This window comes from Oryza glaberrima, chromosome 2 (genome assembly GCF_000147395.1).
Source record: "Oryza glaberrima chromosome 2, OglaRS2, whole genome shotgun sequence".
Classification (NCBI taxonomy): Eukaryota; Viridiplantae; Streptophyta; class Magnoliopsida; order Poales; family Poaceae; genus Oryza; species Oryza glaberrima.
In genome coordinates this window covers 29,446,736-29,459,820 of record NC_068327.1, presented here as the reverse complement: position 1 = coordinate 29,459,820, position 13,085 = coordinate 29,446,736, and the positions used below count along the sequence as shown (strand labels likewise).

Genomic DNA, 13,085 nt, shown 5'->3' with positions numbered 1-13,085 from the left:
GTGGCATCCACTAACATGTAGGTCCCACATGTCATCCTCTCTCTCACTACCCTTCTTCTTCCTCCTCTCTCCTTATTTCTCTCTCTCCCGCCCTTACATGAGCCGGCGGCAGGCTCTGCACAAAATCATTTGCAATGTTTGGTTAAAATCATCTGCTTGAGAAGTCCTCAGACCTTGCACAAAATGGATTAATTCTCTCTAAGCAAAATGAGAGAAGTCCTCAGACTTTGCTCAGACTCTGTACGCCATGAACATCACTACATCAAACTGAGCAAAATGGACTGTCTCAAAAAACAAAAGACCCATGAAATTACTTGAAACCAATCAAACATGCAGCATCTAGCTAGGCAGCTACTCTTCCATCACGAGATGGAGTTCCTCCACCTTCTCGGCCCCTTCCACGTCGGCGCTGGACATCTTGGCCAGCCTGCCCAGCTTCTTGCACTTGCTGCTCCACGCCGACGAGAGCACGAGCAAATGGGGATCGGAGCCTAACCTGATTGATAGAGGTAGAGACGCCGCATGGGGGATTGGGATCCAGAGTTAGGACGAAGCCTGAGCTGAGCTGCTACGCCTACACGCCGCCACGCACTTCGGCGAGGCGCCACCACGCCATGCCGTGGAGGAGGAGATATGTTGATCGCCGTCCGCCAGTGGCGCCTCGTGGTAGGGTTCGCTCCCTCCCTCCGCCGCTCCCGCCATTTCCGCCTTCCCCGGCGGCGGCGGCGGGCGCACGCACACGCGCCGTCCATCGCCCACCGTCGCCGCTGCCGATCCGGACGCCCCTCCCCACGCACAAAGAGAAAGGAGAGATAGAGAAGGGAGGAGGAAGAAGGGATAAGAGAGGATGATACGTGGGACCTACATGTTAGTGGGTCCTATAATTTTTTTTGTGTGAATGACAAATGGGCCATGCGTATATATTTTTATTTTAATGCCACATAAGCGCCACGTCAATGCCACGTGGCACAAAGACCGGGTCAACACTGCCACATATGCGCCACGTCAGCAAAACCACCCTCCAAAACTACCGAGGGAGTTAAATTGCACCGGTTTTGGAAGTTCGGGGGTCAAGATTGTTATAAAAATTAGTCGATATAGCGGAACGACGACTAACCTTCCCGATCACTTCAGTCATCGATCACCCAAGACATGTCAGATGACGACACAGGAACACATGATATTTGTTAATGAGGTTCAGCCGAAGCCTACATCCCCGGGGCTCTGATTATGGGCGCTCCTCCCCAACCAATATAGCTCCTAGCCGCTACGAGTCCATGGCATCGCCGCCATCCTCTCCCTGCGTGTCTACGCTACATTGTAGTCGCCATGGTTACATTGTGGTGCCCCCTCTCTATTTAAGAGAGATGCCGGGTTACAGAGTCCGACTCCCTAACACCTATTACAACTCCAAGTCCAACTGTAACTAAATAGGACTAGTATATTCGGCACCTATTCTAACAAACTCCACCTTGGCGAATATACGCCACCTACAAGTAGTAGAATCACCATGCTGATCCACCGGTCCTCCAGACTTGGGTTGTCTTCTTTGCAGCTTCACCGCAAGCCGCCCGACGAGTATGCGCCAGACCCGCCGCCACCAAAAGCAATTGCTATCCCAGCAACCGCTTCCTCCTAGACTCCACCTGCAACAGTGCACCCTCGCAGCTTGTAAAGATGCGACTCCACCTTCTCTCCAGTCATCACAGTCATCTTGCCCTTCATGATCTCAATGGTCTTCCTATTCCGATTACCACGGAATATTAACCCTTCTTCATGCAAGGTTCCAAGCGAAATCAGATTCCTCTTTAGCCTTGGTACATGCCTGACCCCCTGAAGAACATATTCACGTTCATCTTCTAGCTTGATTTTGACTTCACCTACTCCCACGGCCGGATAACTTGTGTCATTGCCTAAGTAGACAAAACCAAACTCACCAGACTTATATGAAGAGAACCACTCCTTCCTTGGCGTCACATGAAACGAGCTAGCTGAATCCAATATCCACGCTTCTGCATCCTTAGACTGTGCACTTAACATTGTGAGAAGATCACAACCATCGCTATCCGAGTCATTTGAAGAAGTCGCTGCATTAGCCTTAGCTTTTCCCTTCAGTGTTGGACCCTCCTTGCTTATATGCCCCCACTCATCACATCTGAAGCACTGCACCATCTTCTTCTTTTTTGTTCTTCTTTACCTTATGCCCAGCATGATCTTCTTTGACTAGCAAACCCTCCGCTTGAGATGTTTCACCCTCTTTGTTCTTTCTCATCTAATCATGAGCCAGCAACGCAGAAGTGATATCTTTAGTTTTGATGGTCTCCTTGCCGTACGTCAAAGTAGTCACCACATGCTCATACGATTCAGGTAACGAACACAAAAGAACTATGGCCTTGTTTTCGTCGTCAACTTCCACATCCATCTTCATAAGATCAGTGACTAGTTGATTGAAAATGTTCACATGTGCTGTCAGATCCGCCCCTTCCTGCATCTTTAGCCCATACAACTTTTGCTTCAGATACAGTTTATTGGTCAGAGTCTTGGACATAAACTGAGCTTCCAACTTTTCCCAAATTATCTTTGGTGAGGTCTCCTCCATCACATGGTACATGACCTGATCTGAGAGACATAGCCTTATTGTCGCAGCTGCCTGCAACTGCATCTCCTCCCAATCGTCATCCTCCATCTTGGCCGGTTTGACACCCTTCAAAGCCTTTGAAACTTCTTGTTGAGCTAACAAATCTTTGACCCTAGTTTGCCACAAGCCAAAATTTCCGGAGCCGTCAAACTTCACCAAATCAAATTTCATACCTGTCGGCGCCATCTTGCCAACCCGCGACCTGACTGGTCTGTCGCCACCAGAATACTCGCCTTTCTCAGTAACATCTGTATTCGTCTTCACAATCTCGTCTTGTGATCCGATCTCAGACATAGACTAGCAAACCCCCGTTCGCTATAATCCGATGTGACCAATCTTCCGCCCTCGATGTGCCTCTGCTCCGCACGATCTTGTCGGCCTGGCTTGGTCCACCCGTACGTGTGCGCTTTGTCACGAGCCTCTACACAGCAAGTCTATAGGGCCCCTTGTACAACGTTTGACCAATCCCGCCGAGACACCTGCTTCGCTTGATTGCTGACGCCGAGATGTGTAGCCTTCAAAAACGTTGCCACTTCTTGTTGCTTTGGTTCGTCTCCCTCCTTGGCTGCCTATCTAAAGCACAACCAATAGGAAATCGATGTGGCCACGAGTCGGTGTCCATACACGACTGCATCCGATTCCGTAACAACTGCGATCGAATTAGCCATATCCGACTCTGACAAGTCGATTTTTTCCGCCAACTCCTCCAGCCGATTTCTTTTGGCCCACCAATCTCTCTCTGTCAGCTTTTTTTCATGGCCCTGCCATACAATAAACACACATGCATGCAGACGCTAGTGCTGCTCCTTGATTTGTACGATAGCCATATATCAATGCAAGCCAACTACATATACACGTGGCCTTTCGAAGTATGTACAATCTCCAAGACCGCAGCTTCCAGGTCCATGTGCATGTGATTGTTGTATCCTGCTCGATTTGGTTTTTCTTCTTGCCTTTGCTCGTTAGTCTTTGCACGCCATACGTATAAGACAGCACCTGTGCTATCTGTCCGTGCCTATGCACGCACCGCAGTCGCAGCCCTCGTGTTCACCATCCACGACCCCGTCGTCCCGGCCCTCCACGTCTGCCGCGCCGCGCCACGCTCGTCGGTTTCGCCCTTCCGTCACTAGCCTACTGCCGCCGCGGATCCGCGATCACCGTGTGCGTCGGGCGCGCCGTCCATGGCGCTACCCCTCCAATCTCTCGGGTCGCCTTCGGCCACGCCCGGCCCCGTCTTCCGGTCACGTTCCGCCATCGTCGGTCTGATCGCGAGCGAGCTCGCCGCCTCCGCAACGTCCTCGTTGTCACCATCGATCTCATCGCCACGGCTGACGATCTCCTGTCGATGCGCGATCCCCACCTCGTGTTTCCTCCTCCACATGTCTTCTTGATCCAATGCTGAAATCTTATGCTCTGATACCACTTATTATAAAAATTAGTCGATATAGCGGAACGACGACTAACCTTCCCGATTGCTTCAGTCATCGATCACCCAAGACATGTCAGATAACGACACAGGAACACATGATATTTGTTAACGAGGTTCAGCCAAAGCCTACATCCCCGGGGCTCTGATTATGGGCGCTCCTCCCCAACCAATATAGCTCCTAGCCGCTACGAGTCCATGGCATCGCCGCCATCCTCTCCCTGCATGTCTACGCTACATTGTAGTCGCCATGGTTACATTGTGGTGCCCCCTCTCTATTTAAGAGAGATGCCGGGTTATAGAGTCCGACTCTAACTCCACCCCCTAACACCTATTACAACTCCAAGTCCAACTGTAACTAAATAGGACTAGTATATTCGACACCTATTCTAACAAAGATTTCTGATATTACAGTTGAGGGATACGATTTAGATTTGATTGTCAGTTGAGGGAGTCAAAGTGATCTTATTCCAAGAGACAATAACATATGGGCCCAGATATGCAGAGCTGGACCCAGTACACAGCCGTTGTAACACCACCGGTCCATGAGACCATGACAGGTGCGAGCCTGTCCCAGTAGTGGATTAGGCCCAGCCCACATTCTATCCACGGGAGTTCTTGGCGCCCTTGTCCCTGAAGAAATCCACACAGCGCGCAACAGGGTTACTAACTGTTAAGGATCACTAACTGCTCCGTCAAAAAAAGAAAAAAAGGATCACTAACTGCTAAGGAGTAGTACTATTGTGGTTTGTTCTGAAAAAAAGCTATCAATTATACTTAGGCGCTGTTTCTTTCAGCTTGGAATTATTATAATCTAAATTATTAGGAGTAAGCTGAAAGAAACAGACAACTTATTGAAGTAGCTTATTATAATCTGAAGCCCAGCTTATTATAATCTGATAAACTTATTTAGGTGAGCCTTTTCTAGATTATTGGGTGAAAAATTACCCACCATGCCACCCCACTCCCTCTTTAGACTTGCAAACCCAATAATCTATGCTCTAATAATCTAGAAAAGAAACAACTAACCACTTATTCTACTACAGATTATAATAATCTAGCTTATAATAATCTGACTCAATAATTTAGATTATAATAATCTCAAACTGAAAGAAACATGGCCTTATTGCTGTGCGCTTGTGTGTGCTTGTGCGAATTGATGCACCGATCTTCATGTACAGGTACGAATCCCTGATGTCAACTGTTAAAGTATGTCAGTAGTACTGAGGACTTTCAGCTTGAACACCATCTCAGAATACTGTGCACCAGGCAGCCTTGCTGTACGGAGTGTCCGACGAAACATCACATCAGGAACGTCGTTACAGTTTCGCAATGAGACAAGGCAACCAACGTTCATGGTCAGGCAAGATGCATGCTGCCATCACCAGCATCGACGAACAGTTGACATATTTCACATATATTTGTTTGTTCATATATATATATATAGGGCTATCAAAAAAATTCGAGGCTCGCAAGCTGCTCGAGCTCAACTCACCTAGACTCGATTCGAGCTCGGCTCGAGCTCCAAACGAGCCGAGCCTGAGCCTGTCCCACGCGAGCTTTGTCGAGTCGAGCTCGAGCTTCAAACGAGCCTAGTAATATATGATTTTTTTGCTATTTAATAAATTGGTAGATCAAATATGTTATTTGTATGCCTTGTATTGGCATCATATATTTATTTTATCCTTTTTCCTCTTCTACTAATATGATAAACCATAAATTAGTTATTTTTAAAAAATTATCCTTTAAAATATACATTGTTCTAATTAAAAATCGAGCTCCGTAGTCGAGCTCGAACCGAGCCTGTTTGAAAGCTCGAACATTTTATAGGCTCGGCTCAAGCCTAGGCGGGCGAGCTCGCTCTAGCTCGGCTCGTTGACAGCCCTATTCATATGCATAGGTTCAGACAAATATATATCGGTGTTTCCGAAGAAGCCGATTTTTCCGAGTTATTTTGTTTAGGCTCCCATCTCCTCGGAGCCAAAATCCCCACGTATGCATATAGTTGCATACAGCCATGCGTGATTGTGTGTGTATATATGCACATTGCTACATATGCATATTTGGAAAGACGTACACATCGTGCAGTCAAAGAAGCAGTTGGCACGTAAATAATAGTGTAGATGCATGTGCCGATAATTTTGCACATTTTCAGATCATTTGGTGCTTTATACAGAGGCCAGACTATATGTGGTCATGCCAACATTGCAGATTTTTTGTGAGTGTGTGTTCGTTTCTAGCAGCCTTTCTCCATCTCTACTGTCCGACACTGAAAGTGGTGGCGATGGTTCTTATTTGACGGTGGTGCCGTTTATGAGGAGTGACAAGCAGCTTCATCACTAATTTATCATCACCGTACACGAACCACTAGGGGTGGGGGCAGTAGTAAAATACTACTCCCTCTGTCCTAAAAAAAAGGCAAACCCTGGTTTTTATGTCCAACGTTTGACCGTCCGTCTTATATTTAAAAAAATATGAAAAAAAAGACAAGTCACGCATAAAATATTAATCATGTTTTATCATTTAACAATAATGAAAATACAAATTATAAAAAAAAATTATATAAGATGGATATTCAAAGTTAGACAAGGAAATCCAGGGTTTGACCTTTTTTTGGACGGAGAGAGTACCTGCACGCTGGATTGGATAGAGCTTTGCAGCCATTTACTCCGCTACAGGTCGATGATTGATCATCGAAGTCATCATGATCCTGTTTCCGGTGGTGGCAAATGCATGCATGCCAGCAGAAAAAAGAAAGCGAAAGGTACTCCCTCCATCACGTAAAAAAACGAATCTAGAACCGGATATGACATATTCTAATACGATGAATCTAGATATATATATATATGTTCAGATTCGTAGTATTAAGATATGTTACATCTGATCGAATACTAGATTGGTTTTTTTTATGAAATGGGGATTAGAACAGAAGAGGGAGACGCAGGCGCGTGACAACGACATGCCAACCCGCTTGACGCCGGTGTGGCGGTGCCGTGCGTGCCTCAGGTGGGGGCTCGCATTCGCAACACAGGAAATGAAACCATCACCGATCTGTTAATCCTCGTGGAGTTCAGGAATCAGGAGCAGAGAAGGGAATCGATCGATTCTTTCCATTGCGTTCTGATCTGCTGGTGCAGAGAGGAGGATGTCGTCCTCGTCCCGCGTGGGCTCGATGTGGACGGTCCATGCGCTCAGGTGCGCAGGGCGGACCGCCGGCGACAGTACATGACTGTGGTGTTTTTACTGTTAAGTACCGGCGCTTTCAATTCATGCGCTAGATACACGCTAGTATAGCCATTATGCGCAGTTGCACTGTGGCTGCCGGCAGGCCATAAATCCGAGCCTGCGACGCCACTGGAGGGATTAAAAACCGATCGAGGGGTGACATGTTGACATGGCGGGGGCGGGCTTGCAGGGCAGAGCATCCTCGCTGCCAATCAGCCAATGTGCGTGCGGTAAATGGACGGACGACGTGGGTCACCGAATTAACACAGGGAAGCAGGTTTTCAACATTCAGGAACATGCCAGACCTTACTAGATTCTTCATGAATGTATGCAACTATAGGTCTGCTTTACAGTATAGGAGCAACTTTGTACCGCTGGAAGTTTCATTTCTGTCAAAGTTACATGCTTTTGGTTAGAGTGATCGATGGTGCCCTTTTCCCTGTGATAAACAGTATCAGTACATCAAGGAAGAGATAAATGAAGAGAAAAAGAAAATAAAAGCGAGACACATGGGACCACTACTAAGTACATCACGGGTAACACCAAACTTGTGTATCAATATATGGAGTACTTCAGCTGAAGCGAGTGGTAAAGCGATCGAACCAATTAAACCCCCCCCCCCCCCCCCCCTCGTCGCGCCGCGCCGCGCCGCAACGGTCCACCGGCCGCGCCGCAGACGCACCAGCCTGAACTCGCCCACCTTTTATTTTTGGTTTTTAGTACCATGACCTGTCTTGACACGACGATCACCGGGGCAACTACACACGTCAGCCCTCGGTGTCTCTCAAACTGTTAGTGATAATTATTTTTGCACGAATCGATTGTGATTGGACACGAACACAGAGAGGATGCTGGAGTTGTGCGTGACTCGGTTAGTGCTTGAGCACGTCGGGGATGTCGACGGGGTAGCGGTGGATGCAGGTGGCCCATGGCCCGTCGGCGTTGGCGGCGGGGCGGATGCACTCCCACGCGGCGCTGTTGCACTTGAAGCCGGAGCCGAAGCCGATCATCCACACGCGGTCGCCCTTGCGCATGCGGCCCTTGGCCTCGACGTAGGCGAGCTCGTACCAGAGCGAGCTGCTCGACGTGTTGCCGAACCGGTGGAGCGTCATGCGGGACGCCTCCACCTGCTCGTCCGACAGGGTGAGGCTGCGCTGCAACTCGTCGATCACGGCGCGGCCGCCGGCGTGGATGCAGAAGTGCTCGAACGCCGTGCGGAAGTCGGGGATGTAGGGCTTGATCCGCCCGCTCAGCACCTTGCGCGCCATGAAGGAGAGCGCGAAGAGGAGCTGCTCCGACGCCGGGAGCACCAGCGGGCCCATGGCCGTGATGTTGGCCTTGAGCGCGTCGCCGGCGATGCTCATCAGGTCCTTGGAGAGGTTGATCCCAACGTTGCCGCGGCCGTCCTCCTCCTGGTACACGCAGTGGTATGCACCGTCCTGGGCGCCGGTCAGAGTCCGCACCACGCGCGCCAGCCGGAACCGCGCCTTGGCACCGTTGGTGGAGAGGAGCACGGCGGCGCCGCCCATGCGGAACAGGCAGTTGGGCAGCAGCATGGCACGCTCCTGGCCCATGTAGTAGTTTGGCGTGATGGTCTCCGTGGACACCACCAGCGCGTGCGCGCCCTTGGGCACGACCTGGAGCAGGTTCCTGGCGAGACCCACCGAGATGAGCCCCGCGCTGCAGCCCATCCCGGAGAGGTGCACGTTGCGCACGTCCTTGCGGAGCTTGTACCGGTTGATGATCATGTCGGTGAAGGACGGCGTCGGGGCGAAGAGGCTGCAGTTGACGACGAGGATGTCGATGTCCTGGGGGGAGATGCCGGTCTTGGCGAGCAGGTCGTCGATGGCGGAGAAGATGATGAGCTCGGCCTCGGCGCGGGACGACTCGAGGTCGCGCGACGGCGGGATGTAGTGCTGCGCGTAGGGCAGGCAGGTCTCCTCGCCGAGGCCCGATCGCTCGAGCAGGCGCGTCATGAACCGGACGCTCCGCTCTTCGAAGCCCGGCCACACGCGGGAGTGCTCCAGGAACGTCGCGAACGGGACGCGGCAGTTGGGGCTGGTGCGGAAGCACGCGTAGTCCACCATGTACACCGCTCGGGGGCGGAGCATGAGGTAGACAACCGCCGCCGCGGCCGGGACGAACGCGGCCAAGAACAGGTGCGCCGGCGGGAGCGCGCGCGCCCTGGCGAGGATCTCCTCGTGCCCGAGCTCCGCCGCCTTCAACACCACCGCCGCCGCGAGCGGCACGGCGACGACGGCGAGGATGTTGTTCACCGCCAGCTGGTACAGCGGCTTCAGCCTCTTGAACTGCCCCGACGAGCTCGTCATGCCTCTACGAGGAAATTGATTGGCTGCTTCCTCGCGCCGCCGTTTGGGTTAAGGGAAACGTCAGCTTGTGTCGTGCCCTCGAGTGGCGTCGCAGCTTGGCTCTCGTGTACGAAGCGAGTGAAGGAGTGGGAGAATTTAAAGAAGCGAGAGCCCAGGCCCAGGCCCAGGCCCCGGCTTCTGTTCCCCGGTTCAGAGGCTGCAGAGAAGCCAGTGAGATTGATGAAAGTAAGCCTGGTGAGTAGGTGAGGTGGCGAGTCCATTAACGAAGCCAGTCAAGTGAGCCAGTCCGTCCGTGTCATGTGCTCGTACCGTGCGATGAAACGATGAATTTAACCAGAACGAGCCAATAGGCAATTAGGCATCGGCGCATCTCAAGCAGCTGAATAATACGATTTTTTTTTTGAAAATATACGCTATTTTTAAACTTTTTGCAGTTATACACGTGTTTTTGAAAAAGATGTGAAAATATATGCGTGCCGCGGAATGAGGGCGCGCGACCAGTTCGTTTGCACGGCGTGGACGCGAGGGACCGATAGCCGGGACGATCCCGCACCGTGGTAACGCGCCACCACGTCAGTCCCGTGGTCCAGCCGCGCGCCACCGATGGCACACAAGCATGACATCGTCACGCATGCACACATGCACGTAGGCCTTATTCAGTTGGAGAAAAATTTTAGATTTGGTTGTTACATCGGATATATGGACGTACATTTTAAGTGTTAAACAAATTACATATTTCGCCAAAAAACAAATTACAACGAGACGAATTTATTATATATTCCGCCAGAAAACAACGAGACAAATTTATTAAGCCTAATTAATCCGTCATTAGCAAATGTTTACTGTAGCACCACATTATTAAATCATGGCCATTAGGCTTAAAAGATTCATCTTGCAATTTACACACATACTGTGTAATTGGTTTTTTATTTTGTCCACAATTAATACTTTATACATATGTCCAAACATTCAATGTAATACCAACCAGGACTATAAAGATGATCTTTAGTTCCGGTTGGTGTCACCAATCGGGACTAAAGATCCTCGGCCCCCTGACATCCTACTGACAGGGAATGAACCGGGACTAAAGATATCAACCGGGATTAAAAATCATAAAATAGCTGTGGGGTTTTTAACCGGGACTAAAGATCATCTTTATTATTGTGGTTTTGGGTCGACCCAATAAAGATCGTTTTTCTAGTAGGGAGAGATTAATAGAGGTTACTACTTGCTACTACAGTCGTAGGCACATGACTTAGAAGTATTTCAAACACCAGCTGCTGTTCCGCTGTTCCCGTATTGCAAAACTGAAGAATAGAGAACTGGAGGGAATCCGATTGCAAAAATAAATTTCAATCCTACACATGGAAATGAAGTTTAACTGTTCAAGACCTACGAAGCATATTAGTACTAATATGTGGTGTATAATTGCTGTAAAACCGATCCTAAAATCGATATTGGTAACCGAATGTGAAAAATATTATAAAATATCTAAACATGATAACGCTATTGAGATGTGATTATTTATTAACAAGGTTCAACTAAATCCTATATCTCCAAAACACTTAATGTACGTACTTCTCCTAGATCCAATATAATTTTAGTGTAGTAGGGTATTCACGACCATCGGTCGGCTAGGCTACTAACCTATTGTCCCTCTTCTATATATTTAAGAGAGAGTTTAAGAAAAATATTGACTAATTTTCGTAATCCTGACATTTAGTAGAATTTATGAGCTAAATGTAACTAGTTTCTTTACATATATTTAACAGAAGCTCTAACAACGATTTTTGTTGATGCGCACCATGACACGGACCACATTAGCAGTGGAAGAGACAGAGCTTCAAAATGTTGTCGCCGTTAGGGAATGGCTCGTACATCACAAACAAATCGTACTGTCATGGCCAACACCGAGTTTGGCATGAACTGTTTAGAGCCAAACAGAACCTCTCCATTTTTAAGGGAGAGGAAAACAGTATCATTCATGCGACATTTTTCTTGTCTGCGTTAACCGTACCTCCGTTTCAGCTGCGTCGTGGGTTGCTATACATACGATCTACTTGTACAACTCATTTATAACTACAAATATACAATCATAAATCAATTAAATAAGAGCATATTCATATGCACTGTAATTGTTTATAACATTGATCGAATTTAATTGTACGTGAGTCGGACGGTTGTCATATGTATAGCAATTTTCTCGTGAGGTAGCTTGAGCACAGTTAAAACATAATCATCGTTGGGTTCATACTTCTTACCCATCTGCTGCTGATTGCCGACTCTTATTTACTTGTCTCCTCCCCGGATAACATATACTACAGGGTCTGTTTAGTTCACGAAAAGAAAAAAAATTAGGTGTCACATCAGATATTTAATCTGATGTTGGAAGGGGTTTTCGGACACGAATGAAAAAACTAATTTCATAACTCGCCTAAAAACTGTGAGACGAATCTTTTGAGCCTAATTAATACGTCATTAGCGCATGTGGTTACTATATCACTTATGGCTAATCATGGACTAGTTAGCTTCAAAAGATTCATCTCACGATTCCCCCCTAACTGTGCAATTAGTTTTTTTTATTTATATGTAATGCTCCATTCATGTCTCCAAAGATTCGATATGATGTTCTTGGAAAAAAATTTTAGGGAACTAAGGCCCTGTTTAGATCTCACCCTAAAATTTTTCACCCTGTCACATTGAACATTTGAACACATGTATGAAGTATTAAATATAGGCTAAAAAGTAACTAATTGAACAGATTGCAACTAATTTATGAGACAAATATTTTAAGCCTAATTGCTCCATGATTTGACATTGTGGTGCTACAGTAACTATTTGCTAATGATAGGTTAATTATGCTTAACAAATTCGTTTCGCAGTTTATAGTCGGATTATGTAATTTGTTTTGTTATTATAGTATTTTTAATACTTCAAATGTGTGTCCATATATCCGATGTAAAACGTCAAAATTTTACACCCTGATGTGACCATGGCTACTACAGATACAACCATAGCTCACATCATGGATGAACAAGATGATATCAAGATCAAGTCCTCCAAGTGCTGGAATCCGATTCGGCCACCCCCTACACTGCTGACTTCAAACGGCTACCGAATCTGCATACGACCTCCGTTTTCGGCCCATGAGTACTTGATGGAAAGTTCTCGGAGTCCTCTTTCCAACAGATCTAGCCTCATCAGCAGACCCCATCTCGTTTGGCCGCAAATACAAAAACAAGGTGCTGCATCACCTGTCATGGGCCAATGGGTTTGTAACTTCGTTTGGGACCCCGGCCCAAGTGGGGCCCATGTGGGGTGCACCCCAACCAGGTGGAGGACGACCTAGAAGTCATCCCACCTCCTTAAATAGTTAGGTACCCTTCAGGGTTTCTTGGGTTTTGATTAATTGTAAGTTTAGCCATTGCTATTTCGCTTGCAGCGCGCGTGTCGGCTAGACCGTCCG

The 13,085-nt window shown here is 48.1% G+C and overlaps 1 protein-coding gene across 1 annotated transcript; it reads right to left on the bottom strand.

The window, feature by feature from the left end:
* Positions 1–7,646: 7,646 nt before the first annotated feature.
* On the bottom strand, positions 7,647–9,747 carry LOC127761050 (3-ketoacyl-CoA synthase 6-like). The gene has a single exon (XM_052285257.1). The coding sequence runs from the start codon at positions 9,617–9,619 to the stop codon at positions 8,162–8,164; it is 1,458 nt and encodes a 485-aa protein (XP_052141217.1). The 5' UTR covers positions 9,620–9,747; the 3' UTR covers positions 7,647–8,161.
* Between the last annotated feature and the right edge of the window lie 3,338 nt (positions 9,748–13,085).

Excerpts from the sequence above, each read along its gene's own strand:
- LOC127761050 (XM_052285257.1), bottom strand. The coding sequence starts at position 9,619 with ATGACGAGCTCGTCGGGGCAGTTCAAGAGGCTGAAGCCGCTGTACCAG.